The sequence below is a fragment of the Schistocerca gregaria genome, chromosome 3 (genome assembly GCF_023897955.1).
Source record: "Schistocerca gregaria isolate iqSchGreg1 chromosome 3, iqSchGreg1.2, whole genome shotgun sequence".
Classification (NCBI taxonomy): Eukaryota; Metazoa; Arthropoda; class Insecta; order Orthoptera; family Acrididae; genus Schistocerca; species Schistocerca gregaria.
In genome coordinates, this window is record NC_064922.1 from 953,295,757 (window position 1) to 953,317,375 (window position 21,619).

Below are 21,619 nucleotides of genomic sequence, written 5' to 3' on the forward strand. Positions count from 1 at the left end.
ATCATAATCGTATCTCATGTCTTTATAACTTATTTGATGAGTCAGTGAACTATATATTTTAAAATATTTAAATTTAATAAATTTAAAGAACATTAGAAGTAAAACATTTTAGAAAGTTACCAAATACTGCAATTAAATAAACTTCACTCAAACAGCAACCGAACAGTAACACTACAGTAGTTCCAAATGAAATATCATATTGCACTACAGTATATGAAACACTACAAAACACGGAACTATTTACAATCCTGTGTGTGCGAGTGTATACCTGTCCTTTTCCCCCCCTAAGGTAAGTCTTTCCGGTCCCGGGATTGGAATGACTCCTTACCCTCTCCCTTAAAACCCACATCCTTTCATCTTTCCCTCTCCTTCCCTCTTACCTGACGAAGCAACCGTTGGTTGCGAAAGCTTGAATTTTGCGTGCGTGTTTGTGTTTGTTTGTGTGTCTACCAACATGCCAATGCCTTCGTTTGGTAAGTTACATCATCTTTGTTTTTAGATATATTTTTCCCATGTGGAACGTTTCCCTCTATTATATTCATATCAATAAAAAGACAAAATAATCTGTTTATATTTGTGCAGTGGTTTGACAAATCTATTTTTATTATCATACGTGCAGTTTTTTTGCAAGGTAACCCTCATACAAACATTTAAAACATAATCTAAATACGTATTGCACAATGGACAAAATAATGCAAATGAAAATTTAAATGAAAGATGAATTTATAAGTAAAACGAAATTCTAGCAAAATGAGAAATAGATATAATGAACGCAGTAATGCGGATGGAAAAAATAGGGTGATAAAACATATGTATAAAATTAATTAAAACACGTGACCATAGATTTCAAGTGGAAAAAGAATTGTAGGAAGAACAGTTAGAGAAAGTGAAGAAGTTGATATTATGATTAAAATTATGTGACAAAGGAAATGAATTTAAAATTACATTAACTGATTAAAAATAATGACGAAAGCCATTTCAATAAAGTTAAAAAAAAAAAAAAAAAAAAAAAAAAACTACTGTGCCTAATAAGATTTGGTCCCTCAACCTCCTGCATGTGAAGCTGCTATCTTATCCATTACATCACAGAACCAGACTAAAAAACACACACTTTTTTAATGCTATTGAGTCACACAAAATTCCTTCCCCCCCTCCCCGTCAATTACTCGCAAACGAGGGCCCACCAGGGTGAATGGCCACAGTGTGTGAAACAAGGGATCTTAAACTACATCACCATATAGGTAGTTTCAAAACATTGATTGCTCAGCTGGCGACCTCTCCTTGTTAATAAGTTGAAATTATTATTTTGTGTATTGATCAATAATTAAAACCTACCCATAATATTCTGAAGATAAATCAAGAACATACATATAGTTTTAGACAGAATTTTCCACTAGGACTTTGAAAAATTGTAGTGGGTGTGTTTATTGTCCTGTTGAAAGATGTAGTAAAAAAGTTAAAGTAACCCATAAAAGATGAACTTGACATTTTTGTACTGATAATAGTGTTAAGTTTCTGCAGTATTAAGAATTATTCCATGGTAAATGATGTTTCAGGTTTTGTCACGAGCGATTTGATGCAAACTACAAGTCAACAATTGGTGTAGATTTTGAAGTAGAACGATTTGATATACTTAATGTGCCATTCAATCTACAAATGTAAGTACCATAATGGAGGTTGTTAAAAATACTTTCCATCTGAAAATAACAGTAACTGATATTGTTTAGGAGTCACTTCACTTCAGATATGAAAAAAGAACTTAAGAAATGGTTAAAACTAACAATTGAAACTTGAATCTGTTGTTTCATTCTTTATTGTCTGTCTGATCCTGGCACTGAACTAGTGATAAGATACTACTCCCTGCCCCCTCGCCCTCTCACCATCACCACCACCACCACCACCACCACCACAAATATAGATGTTCATTGAGAGAACGGGGAAAGGGAGATGCTCAGCATATTCTGTAGCTGCAATCCAGAGTAAGAGTAACACATTCAGTTGATTAATTGTTTCCAGAATTTTTTTACCATTTTGATGTTATCCAGTTTGTTGCTCATTGTGCAGCTATGGACATGGTAGTATCCACCAGTTTCTGTGTGTAAAATTGACCACAGATATTCACTTCAGTAGCTTGGATTAGCCAGGAACACTGTTACATGTTCTCTCTTTCTACAAGGAACTGCACCTGTCCCATTTGCAGATGCCAATGTGAGATCATTTCTGAGTTTCCATAAGGAGACTCATCTCAAAATCTGGCAGAAAATCCAGAGATTATGGTTTTGTGGGAGTTTGGGTCCTTATCGTTATAAATAACAACCCGTTGATCCACTTGTTAAAACAATGAGCACATTTATTGTCACACTTCAGATATACGTCATTACACATCTAAAGTATCACATAGACAGAACATAATGGCTGCCTTGGCCCAAAGAGTTTCTGCGTGCCAGAGATGTTATGGCACGTCAGTGATGCCACAGAGGGCCTCCCTCCCCCCCCCCTCCCCCTCCCCCTCCCCTGCAGTGCGGAGCATGATGCTCTGGCTGTTGTGGGCGGAGGGTGCAGGTGTCGTGCCGCCTTCGTCTGGAGGGGAAACTGGGCGGGGCCGTGGTTCGAGCCCTTTTAGAAGAAAAAATGTTATCACAGTGCCACACCAGTGGGAGTATGCGGCGACTGGTTCGTGAGGTGACAGAGGGGGTGGGGGGAATAGACGGAGACACGGTGTGGCATCAGTGAAAGATTGAATGAGGGAAGGATCTAAGGAATTGGGGATTGGTGAGGAGTGGAGAACGGAAAGTTGGAAGGTGTCATCATCAGCAGAGTGAGGGGGAGCGTGGATGACTAAGAGAGAATCATTTGTGGTAGTTACACAAATGTCAGACAGTGAAAAGTGTGAGATGTCGATGGAGACGGTAGTGGGTTGTTGAATGCCGGGTGAGAAGTGGCTCTGAGCACTATGGGACTAAACATCTATGGTCATCAGTCCACTAGAACGTAGAACTACTTAAACCTAACTAATCTAAGGACATCACACAACACCCAGTCATCACAAAGCATAGAAAATCCCTGACCCCGCCAGGAATCGAACCTGGGACCCCGGGCATGGGTGAGAAGTGTGTGATGGGCATAGCAGGAGAGGGTGAGGTGAAGGGCGTGGTCCCCAGACTCTGCCCAGTGAGGGTTCCCGGCGTTGGGGAAGGGATTGTGGCCGGCGTGTCATCCCTTGAGGTGGCGGCGGTGTGGAGGTCGTCGTACGTCGTGGTCGGTGGTATTGGGTCGCTGGAGGTGTTGTCGTCTACAGTGACCCACGCTGGTTTGACTCAAGCAAGTGGATGGGCAAGTGTGATGGCTTCCGCGAGTGCGGTTTTGAGTTTTTTGAAAGACGCACACGTGACCTCTGTCCATGGCACGTGCCTGTCGCCTGAGGTTTGTGACCCAAGCAGTGCGTCTGCGAGAGGGACCTGTAGTTCGGCGGCTCTTGGCATGTGGCGGCGGAAAAAGTTGATCATTCCTAAGAACCGGCGGAGTTCATGGTATGTTTCTGGTATCGGCAGCTGTTTGATAATGTCTATTTTCGCTTGTGTGGGCCGGATACCATCGGCTGAAACTGTGTGTCCCAGAAAAATAACAGAATCCTGTCTCAGTTTGCATTTGTCTTTGTTGACGATCACACCGTGGGATTTTAATGTCTCAAACAGCGCCCGGATGTGAAGCTCGTGTTCCCCCCGAGACGAAGAAAAGATCAAAATGTCTTCCAGGTACGCATAGCAGAAAGGTAGGGGTCGTAACACTGTATCTAAGAACCTCTGCCAGGTTTGGGCAGCGTTTTTCAATCCGTAAGGCATTCGAAGAGGCCGAAGGGCGTGGTGATGGCCATTTTAGGGATATCTTGTTCGTACATTGATATTTGGTGATACGCTTTCTCACAGTCTACCACACTGAAAATTTTAGCACCTACCAACTGAGAAGCAAAGTCCTGAATGTTCGGCACTGGATAATTGTCCATGATTGTGTGGTCATTGAGACATCTATAGTCGCTACAGAGTCTGTAGGAACCATCCTTCTTTGGTTTGAGATGAATCGATGACGACCAGTCACTGGAGGACTTTCACCGCTTTGAGTTTGTGTGGATTCAGGCGTCGTGGTCGGTGTCTGACTGGATGGCCCTCAGTCGTATTGAGTTTGTGACATGTGCCACTCGTGATTGATAACATGCTACGCGTGCGGGGTGCATCGTTAGCGTTCAAACATTTGTGCAATGAGTCAATGATTTGAGCGCACGGTGGTTTGTGCGAAGAGCAAATACCTCGAAGTGAGGCGAGTTCGGATTTCGTGCTCTGTAATGTCTGTTTGGTACGCTCGATAAAGGAGGTGAGCTTGGCCTGCATTTGCTTGAGTTCACTGATTTCTTGTCGTTGTAGTAGCACGTCGCAACTTTTACTAGTCAACTTGGCCACAAGAAGAGCACATTCGGTCTTCAATAGTGAAATGTCAATGTTTGTTTACCGATTGGGTGATACAGACGCAGTGGCCGTGAAGGCGATAGTCTTTTGCGAAGGTTGGCGGACTAATGTACTTCACGGAATGTCTAGTGAAAATTTGTGGTGTCACAGAAAGTCAGTGCCTAAGACCGGACAAGACACCTGTGCCACATGAAAAGTCCACGAAAACTTCAAGTCATTTGACAGTTTGAGTGTTAAATGCGCTGTACCTAAAACTTTGATATGAGAGTCATTAGCCACGCGGAACAGTCTGGGCGAGGAAGTTAACATGGTAGGTGCTAGAGCTGGGGTATTACATTCGTATCAGCACCACTGTCAACGAGGAAGTTAGTTCCTGAGACGAGGTCAAGAGCAAATAGACAACCGTCGGCACTTATCGTGTTAGATGCTGTTGCTGCTGTAAGGCGTCTTTCTTCCTGTGCGCTAGACACTGCGCCTATGGCTCCTCGCGAGCTGTGTTTCCCCGTCGTGCAAGGGCTGTGACATTTCCTGGCCATGTCGCCGAAGTTGATGTGGAACCAACACAGCGGCCAGGCTGCGTTAGGTGGGGGTGATGTAGAGCTCCTGGTATGTCCATTTTGGAGCGCTGCAGTGTGGTGTCAGTTGTCATGGCGGATGTTGTGGAGGCTTTATCTGGTTCCCCGTGATGGTGGACAGATATCACCACTATCGTAGTGTGAACGCTGAGGAAGCGAGTTCGCCCGAATCCTGGAGAGGGAAGGGGGGGTGGCATGCTGTTGAGATCACTACCCCCACTCTTCATGTTGTGCACTCACCTCTTAATAATCCTAAAAGCTCGATCTGCGACCGAAAGCTTCTCGTCAAAGGTGCTGTTGGTGAGCAGCAGGAGATGTAGTTGTAATGCTTCCGGCATTTTGATAAGCCACATTGACCATACCGCTGTATCGGGTAGCAAATCCACAGGTGCAAGTGCGCGGAGTCATCGCCATAGTCCCGATGGGATGAGGTTGTGCAAGTGTTCCTTGTGAATTATATTATGAATAATCTTGTCCAGAGCTTGAGAAAGTCTTTCGCAAATGAGTCTGTTCGTGTTCGTGGCGGAGAATATAGAGTCAACTAACGCGAACCATGTGTTGGGCTGCATTTTTGCAAAAGTCGACAGTTTAGGTAACTTAGTTGGTTTGGAATCCACGACTACTGTGTGTGTAAGAGCCACAGGTATGGGAGCAGTCAATATGGCGTCTGCCAGGGAGGTAGGCCCGGGAGGCCCGTAAACTGTTACACCCCTCGGATCGGTCGTTATTGCTGTCTGATGTGTAGCAAAAGTGGGCGTGGTACTAGGAGAGGTCACATTCACTATACACTGTCCAGTTCGATCAGAAAATTGAGGTTGTGCGTAGCCAGGCGAGGAACCGATTTGCGGCGTGGATGATGTAGCAGCTGTGTAGTCGCACTGCTCCGATGATGCTGCAAAGTTCTGTGGGGGATTGCGCACCCCTGAGTGTGTGAGGATAGTGGTGGAATGTCCGGATCTCTTTTCACACTTTGTCCTGTATGTTTGAAAGAATGATCTTGAGGCAAGATGGCGGGCGGTACATACACGTTGTCTGTGAGTGTTGTGGTACTGCAAATCCACTTGCAGGTCAGAGGGCCTCGAAATGTTCGATGTATAGAGTCCATGCGTGGTGCAGGTGGGTGGCATGGTCAGATTCTGACCCTAGAAATCGTACGGCAGTACACCTCGTTGTGTAGGGCACGTGACGATACAGGCGGTTCACTCATACAAACAAGATTGTTATTGTTATTGAACTCAGGTAGAACACAGAAAGAGTATCACAAACTGTCATTGGGGTCACCAATGTGGGAGTTTGGGTCCTTATCGTTATAAATAACAACCCATTGATCCACTTGTTAAAACAATGAGCACATTTATTGTCACCCTTCAGATATACGTCATTACACATCAAAAGTATCACATAGACAGAACATAATGGTTGCCTTGGCTCAAAGAGTTTCTGTGCACCAGAGATGTTATAGCACGTCAGTGTTGCCACAGTTTCGTGTATACCAGCCGGAAGACACAATCAATACCTTCACTGCACAATAGCAATGGTATGTTTCAGGTGAAATTGCTATTGAAGTGGTGTTATTGAACATAGTTTTCTGACATTCTTTCACCGAAGAAGATGCAGTAAATATTCATAATTTGAATCATGAACAGCCACCAACATGGACCATTTGAAAGTAGGTACCCTCAGTGGAGGAAAGTCATGTAAGTCACTTAATAGAGGGAAGTCCTCGGGGCTAGATAGTATACCAGTTAGGTTCCTTTCAGATCATTAACCTTGTAGCAGGTGTGTGTAATGTTATCATATAGGTTGGCATGTGTTGTAAAATTTACAACATGGATATTTTTAAGCAAAAGCAGGCCTGTGCTGAAGAAACTATTAAATATATTGAAGAAAACTGTTCACATCCGCTACCATCACCTATTATAACAAAAACTTTAGCTCTTCTAGTTCTTTTGGCAACATTTTAACCAGTTATTCTGACATACATTCAGTTTCCTAACACTAACACTAATCCTCAGTGGAGGAAAGTAATGTAAGTACTTAATAGAGGGAAGTCCTCTGGGCTAGATAGTACACCAGTTAGGTTCCTTTCAGATTATTAACCTTGTAGCAAGTGTGTGTAATGTTATCATATAGGTTGGCATGTGTTGTAAAATTTACAACATGGTTATTTTTAAGCAAAAGCAAGCCTGTGCTGAAGAAACTATTAAATATATTGAAGAAAACAGTTCACATCCACTACCATCACCTATTATAACAAAAACTTCAGCTCTTCTAGTCCTTTTGGCAACATTTTAACCAGTTCTTCTGACACACGTTCAGTTTCCTAACACTTTTCATGGACAATTTGTTTCTTAGTGTGCCATTTACAAGTAATGTTCATACTTCTATCACATTTAATTGAAGTGGATGAATATTGTCATGTCCATAACAGATACAGGTCCCACATGTCTTTGTTGGAGGTTCAAGGCTCTGATCTTCAGAAGCTGATGGTTCAGCTGACAATTGCATAAGAAATATGTTGAGATCGGCTGGCAACAATTTGAGTTGAGCACTAGTTATGAGTTGTTCTTTCAAAAGGCCTTCTGCTAGCTTCTTCAGACAAACATACCTTTGTGTAGTTTTCTGTGGCTTTGTAAATTAATTCCAACCATGTTCAAAAAAGTGAAAAAAATAGCCAAATGGCCATCTTTGTGTAATTCTTGGGATGGAGTTACAGGCACGCATTTTATCTACAATGTAAACTCCACTTTTTGTCACTTTGTAGGTAGCTTGTGTACCAGTTGTCAGTTTCCTATTAGAATTTTCTGCCGGCATAGGCACCACAAGTCTCTTCACTATGCCCTCAGGAGCATTAAATATTCAATATTGCCCTTCTGGTTGTATGTACTGAATCCATTCATAGCAGTATCACGGTTGTGTTGAATTCACTCAGGCTGCACAAACTTTGTCAGTTAGCAACAAAAGCTTCCAGTACTGTATGAACAGATTTTACTTACCAGTTGTTTTCCTGTCATTTCTTGTTTCCATCACATCAAATTGTGTACAGTATAGAAGAAACAAAACCCTCTTGTAACTCATTGCAGCCATAATTATTAGCATTCCTGTTCCACCTGCTGCCAAGAGTTCCTCTACATTAACATGATGGTCTTTTCTTGTTCTAATCAAAAAAAGAATTATCAACATAACTGAGCTAGGAGATGATAGTTCAGAGGGGGTGGAAACTGTTGGGTGGAGGTTGTGGGGACACCATGTTACCATAGATTGAGGCTGGGATAATTATAGGAGCAGAGAATGTGTTGTAATGATAACTCCTATCTGCGCGATTCGGAAAAGTTGGTGGTGGAAGGGAAGATCCAAATGGCTTGAGCAGTGAAGCAGCCATGAAATCAAGTAAGTTATGTACACCTACATGTTGTGCCACAGGGTGGTGTACTTTGGTCTTGGCCAAAGTTTGGCAGTGGCTGTTCATCCTTGTGGACAGATAGTTAGCAATCATAACAACATAAAAAGCTCTGCAATGATTGCAGCAGAGCTGATAGATGATATGGCTGCTTGCACAGGTGCCCCAGCCCGTGATGGGGTATGATAAACCTGTGTCAGGACTGGAATAGGAAATGCTGGGTGGGTGGGTTGGGCAGGTCTTTAACATGGGTCTTCCACAGGGATATGACCCTTGTGGCAAGGGACTGGGATTGCGGAGTGGCATAGGGTTGGACTAGGATGTGGGGGAGGTAGGGTGGGTGATGGAATACCACTTTAGGAGGGGTGGAAAGTATCTTAGGCATGACCTCCCTCATTTTGGGGCATGATGATAGGTAATCAAAGCCCTGACAAAGAATATGGTGCAACTGATCCAGTCTGGGGTGGTACAGTGTGAAGAAAGGGACACTGCTTTGTGGCTGGTTCTTGGAAATGGTGGGAGGATTGGGAGGGGGGGGGGGGGGGGGGGGGGAATTGGCACAGGAGATCTGTTTGCGGACTATTTCCAGGGGATAATGCGTATCTTTGAAGGCCTTGGTGAGATCCCCAGCATACTGAGCTAGGAATTTCTTGTCATTGCAAGCACACAGTCCTTTGGTGGTCAGGCTTTATGGGAGGGATTTTTTTAGTGTGAAATGGATGACAGCTGTTGAAATGCAGGTACTGTTGGTGATTGGTGGGTGTGGATGGAACCATCAGAGAGGAGCAGGTGAACATCTAGAAAAGTGGCATGCTGGGTTGAGGAGGACCACTTGAAATGGATGGGAGAGAATGTGTTGAGGTTGTGAAGGAATGGAGATAGGGTATCTTGGCCTTGAGTCCAGGTCATGAAGATGCCGTAGGAAGGTTTCCTCTAGATGGCCCATAAACAGGTTGGCATAGGAAGGTGGCATGCTGGTGACCATGGCTGTGCCCCGGATTTGTTTGTGTACCTTCCGTTCAAAGCAGAAGTAGTTATTGGTTAGGATAAAGATAGTAAGCTGTGTTAGGAATGAGGCAGTGGGTTTAGAGTCAGGTAGTGTTCAATGGGGGATTGACCCGTGGTCTAGGGGTAGTGTCTTTGATTCATAATCAAAAACGTCTTCGGTCCCGGGTTGATCCCCGCCACTGCCTAAATTTTGATAAATAATCAGCATTGGCGGCCGAAGGCTTCCGGCATAAGAAGTCAGCTTCATTCTGCCAAAGGCCTTGTCAAAGAGGGCGGAGGAGCGGATAGAGGTTCAGGGCACTCTCTTGTCGTAGGGGTGGGAAATTGCCCCTAAAGGCGGAAGAATCAGCAATAATCAACGACATGAGGATGCAGAAGGCAATGGAAACCACTGCACTAAAGACACGTAACGTGTATCCACAGGACATGTGGCCTGTAGTTGAAGATGTGTCATGATGATCTCTCCATTGGCAAAAGATTCCGGAATAGTCCCCCATTCAGATCTCCGGGAGGGGACTGCCAAGGGGGAGGTTACCATGAGAAAAAGATTGAATAATCAATGAAAGGATAACGTTCTACGAGTCGGGGCGTGGAATGTCAGAAGCTTGAATGTGGTAGGGAAACTAGAAAATCTGAAAAGGGAAATGCAAAGGCTCAATCTAGATATAGTAGGGGTCAGTGAAGTGAAGTGAAGTGGAAGGAAGACAAGGATTTCTGGTCAGATGAGTATCGGATAATATCAACAGCAGCAGAAAATGGTATAACAGGTGTAGGATTCATTATGAATAAGAAGGTAGGCAGAGGGTGTGTTACTGTGAACAGTTCAGTGACCGGGTTGTTCTAATCAGAATCGACAGCAGACCAACACCGACAATGATAGTTCAGGTATACATGCCGACGTCGCAAGCTGAAGATGAACAGATAGAGAAAGTGTATGAGGATATTGAAAGGGTAATGCAGTATGTAAAGGGGGACGAAAATCTAATAGTCATGGGCGACTGGAATGCAGTTGTAGGGGAAGGAGTAGAAGAAAAGGTTACAGGAGAATATGGGCTTGGGACAAGGAATGAAAGAGGAGAAAGACTAATTGAGTTCTGTAACAAGTTTCAGCTAGTAATAGCGAATACCCTGTTCAAGAATCACAAGAGGAGGAGGTATACTTGGAAAAGGCCGGAAGATACGGGAAGATTTCAATTAGATTACAACATGGTCAGACAGAGATTCCGAAATCAGATATTGGATTGTAAGGCGTACCCAGGAGCAGATATAGACTCAGATCACAATATAGTAGTGATGAAGAGTAGGCAGAAGTTCAAGACATTAGTCAGGAAGAATCAATATGCAAAGAAGTGGGATACGGAAGTTCTAAGGAATGACGAGATAGGTTTGAAGTTCTCTAACTCTATAGATACAGCAATAAGGAATAGCATAGTAGGCATTACAGTTGAATAGGAATGGACATCTCTAAAAAGGTCCATCACAGAAGTTGGGAAGGAAAACATAGGTACAAAGAAGGTAGCTGCGAAGAAACCATGGGTAACAGAAGAAATATTTCAGTTGATTGATGAAAGGAGGAAGTACAAACATGTTCCGGGAAAATCAGGAATACAGAAATACAAGTCGCTGAGGAATGAAATAAATAGGAGGTGCAGGGAAGCTAAGACGAAATAGCTGCAGGAAAAATGTGAAGACATCGAAAAAGTTATGATTGTCGGAAGGACAGACTCAGCATACAGGAAAGTCAAAACAACCTTTGGTGACATTAAAAGCAAGGGTGTAACATTAAGAGTGCAATGGGAATTCCACTGTTAAATGCAGAGGAGAGAGCAGATAGATGGAAAGAATGCATTGAAAGCCTCTATGAGGGTGAAGATTTGTCTGATGTGATAGAAGAAAAAACAGGAGTCGATTTAGAAGAGATAGCGGATCCAGTATTAGAATCGGAATTTAAAAGAGCTTTGGAGGAGTTATGGTCAAATAAGGCAGAAGGGATAGATAACATTCCATCAGAATTTCTAAAATCATTAGGGGAAGTGGCAACAAAACGACTATTCACGTTGGTGAGTAGGATATATGAGTCTGGCGACATACCATCTGACTTTCAGAAAAGCATCATCCACACAATTCCGCAGACGGCAAGAGCTGACAAGTGCGAGAATTATCGCACAATCAGCTTAACAGCTCATGTATCGAAGCTGCGTACAAGACTAATATACAGAAGAATGGAAAAGAAAATTGAGAATGCGCTAGGTGACGATCAGTTTGGCTTTAGGAAAAGTAAAGGCACGAGAGAGGCAGTTCTGACGCTACGGCTAATAATGGAAGCAAGGCTAAAGAAAAATAAAGACACGTTCATAGGATTTGTCGACCTGGAAAAAGCATTCGGCAATATAAAATGGTGCAAGCTGTTCGAGATACTGAAAAAAGTAGGGGTAAGCTATAAGGAGAGACGGGTCATACACAATATGTACGACAACCAAGAGGTAATAATAAGAGTGGACGATCAAGAATGAAGTGCTCGTATTAAGAAGGGTGTAAGACAAGGCTGTAGCCTTTCGCCCCTACTCTTCAATCTGTACATCGAGGAAGCAGTGATGGAAATAAAAGAAAGGTTCAGGAGTGGAATTAAAATATAAGGTGAAAGGATATCAATGATACGATTCACTGATGACATTGCTATCCTGAGTGAAAGTGAAGAAGAATTAAATGATCTGCTGAACGGATTGAACAGTCTAATTAGTACACAGTATGGTTTGAGAGTAAATCGGAGAAAGACGAAGGTAATGAGAAGTAGTTGAAATGAGAACAGTGAGAAACTTAACATCAGGATTGATGGTCACGAAGTCAATGAAGTTGAGGAATACTGCTACCTAGGCAGTAAAAGAACCAATGACGGACGGAGCAAGGAGGACATCAAAAGCAGACTCGCTATGGCAAGAAAGGCATTTCTGGCCAAGAGAAGTCTACTAATATCAAATACCGGCCTTAATTTGAGCAAGAAATTTCTGAGGATGTACGTCTGGAGTAAGGCATTGTATGGTAGTGAAACATGGACTGTGGGAAAACTGGAACAGAAGAGAATCGAAGCATTTGATATGTGGTGCTATAGACGAATGTTGAAAATTAGGTGGACTGATAAGGTAAGGAATGAGGAGGTTCTACGCAGAATCGGAGAGGAAAGGAATATGTGGAAAACACTGATAAGGAGAAGGGACAGGATGATAGGACATCTGCTAAGACATGAGGGAATGACTTCCATAGTACTAGAGGGAGCTGTAGAGGGCAAAAACTGTGGAGAAGACAGAGATTGGAATACGTCAAGCAAATATTTGAGGACGTAGGTTGCAAGTGCTACTCTGAGATGAAGAGGTTGGTACAGGAAAGGAATTCGTGGCGGGCCGCATCAAACCAGTCAGTAGACTGATGACCAAAAAAAAAAAAAAAAAAGTGTTCAGTGGCAGTAAGGCCGTGGGTATAAAGGATATTGTGTGTAGCAAGGTGGCATCAACAGTGATGAGTAGAGATCCAGAAGATAAAGGGGTAGGAATAGTGAAGGAAGTGGTTGGTGTCTTTCATGTGGAAGGCTAGATTACAGGCAATTGGTTGGAGGTGTTGTTCAGTGACAGCCGAAATTCTTTCAGTGAGGGCACAATAACCATCCACAATGGGGATTGTTGGGTTTTTGGATTTTGGGGAGGATGTAGAAGGTGGGTGTACAGGGTGTCGTAGGGGTGATGAGGGAAATGTATTCAGGGGAGATGTTCTGGGAAGGGCTTAAGGCTTTAAGCAGGGATTGGAGGTTGTGTTGGACTTCTGGGAAGGGATCGCTCTGGCAGAGGTTGTTGAAGAGTCAGATAATTGGCGGAGGCCTCCTGCCAGGGTCAGGCCACCTGTGAAACAGCCTTGTCATTTACCAGTTCTGCTGCAACTATTGCACTGCTTTTTATATTGGTATGACTACCAGCCAGCTGTCTACCAGGATGAATGGCCACTGCCAAACTATAGTCAAGAGCAGAGTAGACCAGCCTGTTGCACAACTTGTACCTGAACATAACATGCTTCATTTCAACAGCTACTTCACTACCCTCCACCATCAGCTTTCCTGAACTGCGCAGATGGGAGTTATCCTTCTAACACATTCTCAGCTCCCGTAACTATTCGGGCCTCAACTTAAGGTAATATGCTGTCCCCACAACCTCCACCCAACAGTTTCCACCCCGTCTCCTCCCCAATCTCATCTCCCACCCTCTTTTTGTTGGCTGCCCTCTGCCAATGCACTCACCCATGTTTCCCGTTCCTCTCCTTTCTCGCTTCTGTTTCCCCCACCTCCCTGCCCCACAACCTCGTGACACTGTTCCCATTGGCATGCCTGGTCCCTGCATACTCAGCCAGACATTTTTGTCCCTCTCCCCGCCCATACACTACTATCCCTCCCCCTTCTCTGCCCCATCGAGATTGCTGCTTGCATCACGTCTGATAGTTGTATTCCAGCCTGAGATGCTGGAGGTGGCTGTCATGTGTACATGATGTGTACTTGCTTGTGTGTGTGAACGGTGTGTGTCTCTCTTTTACTGATGGAGACTGTGGCCAAAACCTCCACGTAAGTGTCTTTTAAGCATGACTGCCACTTAACATGTCTCCTTTGCAGTAAGTAGCAATCTATCTTTTCCTACATACGTAAGTACAGCAGATGGCACAATGGTAGTACGAATCAAAATTATCATCTCATACTAGATTAAGGCATAGATCTACTATTCCACATAATTACATGTGCTTAAATTATTATAATAACATATAAGCCATGTCAGTATTCCACATTTTTAAGAAAAATTGTCTATAAAATCGTTTACAACATTCTTAAAACATAATTTAAACATAAACCTTTTTATATCATTTTTAATTTTTTTTAAAAAACATTTTATAAAAATTCTTCATAGTTATTTACCAAATTTTCCTTTATAAAAAAATCACGACCAATTAACACCAACCTGTTACCACTTAAAAGTTCTCTATGTACAGCTAATGGTATCATATGCAGATTGGTTTTAATGCATCCATGCATAGCTCGATATCTACAGGTACAAACATGATATTTCATCAAGAATACATTCAAAGAATATGTACCAAGAATGGTGCTATTTAATATCTGTGCTTTTGTTGTCAGTTACGATGTTTACATAAGCTTTGATTCTTGAAGTTTTTGAGTCACAGTCTTGTTAAGGCACTGTCTGATACTACAAATCATGCAGTTAAAGTATCGAGAAAGAACGACACGAATAACTGGCAGAAACACAATTGTAGAATGAGGCAATCTAAAACTTCATTCTAGCTGAGCATATAATCTGGAATGATAGTTGTACTGGGTTCTCAGATTTTGTTTGCCACCAATAGCTCTTTCTTAAATCGTTAGGTATCGTCTCAGGTGCACTGATTTTTAACACAAGATACACTGCTCAACAGAAATTCAGTAAATAGGTCTTTCATCATGGGTTTCTCACATCTTTTTAGCAGTGTATTGCGTTATTGAATTGGACAGTTTATGACCTATAGTCAGTGACACCCTTAAAGTGACACAGAATGATATCAAAATCCTGTCTTCTTTTTCTTAATGACTCCACTTCAAAAACATACCTTCTCCCACCAATTGTGATTTCAACATGGTGAATCCCCCATGGATTTATCATTTCTGTCCCCAGACCATTAATTTGTCAGTGTGCACCTTCAGTGCCTCCTTTTTGGCCAGGGTCAGCTGAGCACCCGTATCTATCAAAATTTTCATACCTCTCTCTCTATCTCTCATTTTGCCATTCACAATCACATCTACCACACCTCTGAACCCACAAAACTTAGCAGGGGTACCAGATCTTACTGAGATTGTAAAATGATGGCTGCTCCGACCCCTCTGCATTTTCTCTGTGCAGGCCTTCCATTGCCTCCAAAACTTTGAAAACCCATCCCCAGCTATGGTTCGATCAACATCATGGACAGTGACAGTTAATACCAAAGTTACCAACTTCCCTACAGTGAGGGCAGCAAGGAGTCTGACACATATCAGTGAAATGACACGGCCACTTGCATCACCTACAACATGACGCAGCGGTGAATACAAGGCAGGGGTCATTATTATGTGCAACCCCTTTGTTAATACTACAAGACAGATTTCTTCCTGAAAAGACGAGGATAACGAAATCTTTTTCATGCCCAATTTATGAATCTGTTCCTCTGATAAATACATCGCATGACCTATTCCTCTGCTTCTTCAAGTAAAACATCATTTTGTGTCACATCTCATCTCTGAGTACAGGATGAGGCACAGTATCAAGGAATTTTAAAAAGCGCACTAATCAAGCTGCATTGGAGAGAGGTTGCAGAGATAGTATTAGTTACATTTGGCGCGAAATAGCATTTAGTCATATGGAACACTGGACCTCATAACATCGCGCATACGCTGTCAAAGCATTTTATCAAAACGGTACTTCGTACCAGCTAACACGTCGTGCATTCCGCAACCATTTCAACATTAATCGTAATCATCTGGTGCCACCTGCCTGTGTGAGTAAAAACGGGGTTGAGATCTTTGAGGAGATAGCGTCAATGACAGAGAAGAAAAATAGGAGACCAGAAGCTGTGTGCACATCTGCAAGCATCAAACTTTTAAGAGTTGCCATTGAAAGAAGCCCTCGTCGCTCAGCTCACAGGTGCAGCACCATACTTCAGATTTCAAACAGAACAGTAAGGAGAATTTTACACCAAGATTTGCTCTTTCAACCAAAATCCAAATGGTTCAGGCCCTTAAGGAAACAGATTATGTGAGCTGAAGCTGGTTCTGCTTAGAATTTTGTGGCATGCTTAATCAAGGCGAGGACTTTGTAAACCGTTTGTGGAAGAATGACGAAGCTCACTTCCATCTCTCTGGTTATATGAACAAGCAGAACTTTTGGCTTTGGAGTGACATTAATCCTAGAGAACTGCATCAGTAACCATTGCACTCCACAGAAGTTGTGGTGCGCCATGTCTTCAGTGGGGGCCATAGGGCCATACTTTTTTGACGATGGCTTTGGCAGTGCTGTAACAGTGACTTCGCACAGATATGTAGACATAGTGGAAAACTTTTTTACTCCACAACTTGCACACTACGAAGTGAACAATGAGATCTTTTTCCAGCAGGACTGAGCAACCTCCCACATTGCTCGAGTAAGCAGGAATATTGTCAATTGTTTGTTTCCAAATCATGTGATCTCCCAAAATGGGGATATTGAGTGGCCCGCTCATTCACCGGACCTCACAACATGAGATTTTTTGCTTGTGGGCTTATCTGAAAAGCAAAGTTTAGCAAGCTAACCCTCCTCGATGAATTGATGCCCTGAAAGAGCGGATCCGACAGGAACTTGGTCAAATCCCCCTGGCTATGCTGCGCAGTGTGATGAGTCACTTTGCGACCTGGCTGAAGAAATGTGAGCATCTAAATGGACGCCATATTACCGGAGTTGTTTTCAAAGAATAACTGATTTTTTTATCATTGCAGAAAATACTTCTTCATGTATTTTGAGGCTTTGAAATAAAAAGAAAAATTTCAACAAAGTGTTTTTACTTATTGGCCTCCTAAAACTCGCTCTTTATTATGCCTCACCCTGTTTAAGTATGACATGAGATTCTGTGGATATGGTCAGCAAATGCTTCAACATCCTCTCACAGCCATTGCTTAAGCGTAGAAAACTTCTCCTTTCCACAACTCGCACCTTTTTATTTTAACTCTTTAGCTGGTAACTCGAACTGGACAGAGGGAGGGTGGTTTGAAGTACAGTAGTGCTCGACATTTGTTCAGATGACCCAACTATAACAGAACTGCCTGTAAAATGCATACCTCTCTGTTGGAGTCTCTGTATGGCACATAATTTTGAACTGTCACAAATGTTGTCATCAGCTTTTACAAAGTAACTAATACTTCCCCTTTATGTGATACTTCTGTGTAGTATTCCTTTTGTTGCAACAAACAAGTATTCAAACTGCATCATTATTTTTAAAGAGTTTTAATGTTATAATTTATGACCTTTTCTCACTTATTTCATTGATTCTATTTATTTTGTTTTTATTTTTATTTATTTTTCATGTCTTTTACCTGTTTATATCATTCTTTTTACTGCTTAGGGGCAGCACATTACCTCTTTGCACTCTGGTGCCCTTGTCAAATTGGAGCACATCCCGCCTGATTAAAAGTGTATAATTTACCCACAATAAATGGAATAAGGAACTCAGGTGCAAAATTGTATAGATTCGTGTTGACATTATGAGGTACACATATCATATGTCATCAGAACAGGAATGTTGACTAATAATACTGGTACTTTTCATACCTGTTATCACACATCACATTGAGACTTTGGAATACAACTTTTAGTGCATCAGCCCAAACGGACGTCTGAGTCACAGCTCTTGTACAAGATAAGTAATTTAAGTAGTAATAAACTGTTCTTTAACACTTTAAACTAATTTATTACGTTAATTATAGTGCTCTGCAAGCATACCATTAAAGGTTTTTGTCTTACTCGCGTATTTTCACAGTAATCACGTAAAGTTCATTTTGTTTACATATCGCGGCCAGGCCGAACTTTTGAGTTTTCAGATTAAACTTCATACCGCAATCTTAAGTGCATTTACTGATAGTTTAGTGTGCTAAATACGTTTGCTGCCCCTTTATATCTGTAGAGTATCGTCATCTCTTAAGTAATTTCCAGTAAAAAACTTCTGAACCACTGTTTACATAGTCGCGAGTAGGCCTAATTTTTCGTACACGTATTTTCATTGTTTTCCGGTAACTTAATTGTCTTTCTGTCACTAAAATAGATTTGTACCATGAGTGTAAAGTGCCTGACGTGCCGTAGGATCGTTAGCTCCGGGGTCTGGTGTGATGGATGTAGTAACTTTTTTCATTGGGGCGACTGTAGTGGCATGGGAATTGGGAAAATGAGCGAGACTCATCAGTGGTTCTGTAGGCTATGCAGTAGAGATAGGAAGATTGTGGAACAGGAGGGGAAAATTGCTGCCCTTCAGGCTGAGTTAGATGAGGCTAGGCGAGAACTGGGCAGGTTAAGGGGGGAGAAGGGTAAACAGGGGTGGGAAGTGGCAACAGGCATGAGGAACAGGCCAAGAAATTCTTCTGACAGCTTTGTTATTAATGTACAAAATAGGTTTGACCTGTTGCCTCAGTCAGAAACTGATGAGCCTCTCACAGAAGTAGATGTACACAGGGCTCAACAAGCTTTCAGCAGCAAATCGATTAAGAATGTAGGGAAGTCTGCAAAGAGAAAGAAAGTCTTGTTGCTAGGTAGTTCGCATGCTAGGGGTGTGGGCCAACTTCTGCAGGATGAATTAGGGTTGGATTACCAGGTCACAAGTTTTTTCAAACCTAGTGCTGAACTTGGGCAGGTTACAGAGGATTTAGGTTCACTATGTAAAGGTTTTACTAAGGAAGACACCGTGGTTATTGTGGGTGGGCCGGGCAACAGTATTGACAGAGATCCGGGGTACAGCATAAAGTGTGACCTGGCAAAGATTGCATCGGCATCGAATCATACCAGTGTTGGGTTTGTGTCGGTTCTGGAGCGCCACGACCGACCTCATTTGACCTCTTCTGTCAGGAGAGTTAATTTGGAGTTGGAACGGCTACTTGGATCTGGTGCAGGGTCACACATTGGTGTGGTTCCTGTTGATTCACTCTGTAGGTGGGACTATACTAGACATGGCCTACACCTCAACAGGAAAGGGAAGGGTAAACTGGCTGGGCTGATAGCAGGAAATTTAAAGGGGGGAGGAACTACATCTCATGGTGGAAACTCTTTTTTAGTGTAAGATCAGTGTCCAGTGGGAAACTCAGCCAGGCAAGTACTAAAGATGTTAAAAAAGTTCAAGATACTCACAAAAGTAAAGTGAAAAATAATGTTAGTATATTTCATCAAAATATTGGGGGATTGAAGAATAAAAGTACTAAAGATGTTAAAAAAGTTCAAGATACTCACAAAAGTAAAGTGAAAAATACTGTTAGTATATTTCATCAAAATATTGGGGGCTTGAAGAATAAAATTGATGAGCTTCTGCTTTGTTTAGAAGATATAGAAACCAAGAATGTAATAGATATACTATGCCTGTCTGAGCATCACATTGTCACTGATATGCAAAAGGTTAGCATCAATGGGTACAAATTAGCTGCACATGTAAGTAGAGATAATAAGATGAGAGGAGGAGTTGCCATATATGTCAAAAGCTTCCACAGTGCAAAAAATTTAGAAACTAAAAAATTTTGTGTAGAGCAACATATGGAAGCATGTGCCACTGAACTTAAACTAAAGGATGGCACTTTCATAATTGTAACAGTGTATAGGTCCCCCTCAGGGAATTTCCAGCTATTTCTGGAAAACTTGGATGCTTTGTTGTGCTATCTGTCAGACAGGGGGAAGCAAATTATCATTTGTGGGGATTTCAATGTTGATTCCCTGAAAGAGTGTAAAAGGAAGAATGACCTTTTAGTATTACTCAGTTCTTTCAATTTGAGCTCCGTCATTGATTTTCCTACTCGGATAACAAAGAACAGCAGTACATTGATAGATAACTTTTTTATAGACCAAGATAAGTTTAAGGACATAAATGCTTATCCTGTTGAGAATGGTCTTTCAGATCATAGTGCACAGCTTGTTACAGTACATGACATAGCTCCATGCAGTATAATAAATCAGACTTTCAAAGCAGTGCGTTCAATTAACAATATAAATATTGCAAACTTTAGGGAAAGCCTACAGCAGCTAGACTGGGATGAAGTGTATAAGGAACCCGATGCAAACTTGAAATATAACTTATTTCACAATACATTTTTAAGGGTATTTGAAAATTGTTTTCCCAAGAAAATAGTTAAACATAATTCCAAGAAAACATATAAAAAACCTTGGCTAACTAAAGGAATAAGAATATCTTGCAACCGCAAAAGAGAACTGTATCTAACAGCAAGATGGAGTACTGACTCCGAAATTGTTCAATATTATAAAAACTATTGTGCGGTACTAAGAAAAGTTATTAAAAAGTCCAGAAGCATGTGTATCATGTCTGAGATCAGTAACTCTGATAATAAAATTGAAGCAATTTGGAATATTATTGAAAGGGAAACAGGGCAACCAAGAACACAGGAAGACTTTAGTGCAATAAAACTGAATGACAAGTGCACTAACAAACAATCAGAAATTGAAAATATTTTGAATAATCATTTTTTAAATGTTGTGGAGAAAATAGGATCTAGATCTTCACTAGAAGAGGCAAGGCTATTAATAGAAGAGGCCATACCTGCACAGTTTGAAACAGCTGTAATTCCACCAACCTCTCCCTCTGAAATCAGTAAAATAATAAACTCACTGAAAAGTAAAAGCTCTTACGGAATTGATGGCATTTCCAGCAAAGTACTTAAAGCTTGTTCCCCACAGATAAGTAGAATTCTCAGCCACGTATGTAATAGCTCTTTGGAGCAGGGTGTTTTCCCTGATAGACTGAAATATGCCATTGTAAAACCATTGCATAAAAAGGGGGATATGTCGGATGTCAACAACTACCGCCCAATCTCTCTTCTGACAGCTCTATCAAAAATTTTTGAGAAAGTAATGTATTCAAGAGTAGCCTCCCATATTTGTAAAAATAAAGTACTAACAAAATGTCAGTTTGGTTTTCAGAAAGGCTTTTCAACAGAAAATGCTATATATGCTTTCACTGATCAAATATTAAATGCTCTGAATAACCGGACATCACCCATTGGTATTTTTTGTGATCTCTCAAAGGCCTTTGATTGTGTAAATCATGGAATTCTTTTAGATAAGCTAAATCATTATGGTTTGAGTGGGGCAGTGCACAAATGGTGTAATTCATACTTAACTGGAAGAATACAGAAAGTTGAAATAAGTGGTTCGTGTAATGTTAAAACAGCTGATTCCTCAAACTGGGGTGCTATCAAGCACGGGGTCCCACAGGGTTCGGTCTTAGGTCCTTTACTGTTCTTGATATACATTAATGACTTACCATTCCACATTGATGAAGATGCAAAGTTAGTTCTTTTTGCTGATGATACAAGTATAGTAATAACATCCAAAAACCAAGAACTAAGTGATGTAATTGTAAATGATGTTTTTCACAAAATTATTAAG

At 41.8% G+C, this 21,619-nt stretch overlaps 1 protein-coding gene across 1 annotated transcript in view; it reads left to right on the forward strand.

Annotated features, from left to right (window-relative positions):
- LOC126355926 (ras-related protein Rab-34-like) overlaps positions 1 to 21,619 on the forward strand; it is a 113,349-nt gene that overhangs the window by 40,979 nt on the left and 50,751 nt on the right. The window contains exon 3 of the mRNA XM_050006488.1: positions 1,557 to 1,658. Within this exon, the coding sequence (XP_049862445.1) occupies positions 1,557 to 1,658 (102 nt within the window). The remainder of the gene's footprint in view (positions 1 to 1,556; positions 1,659 to 21,619) is intronic.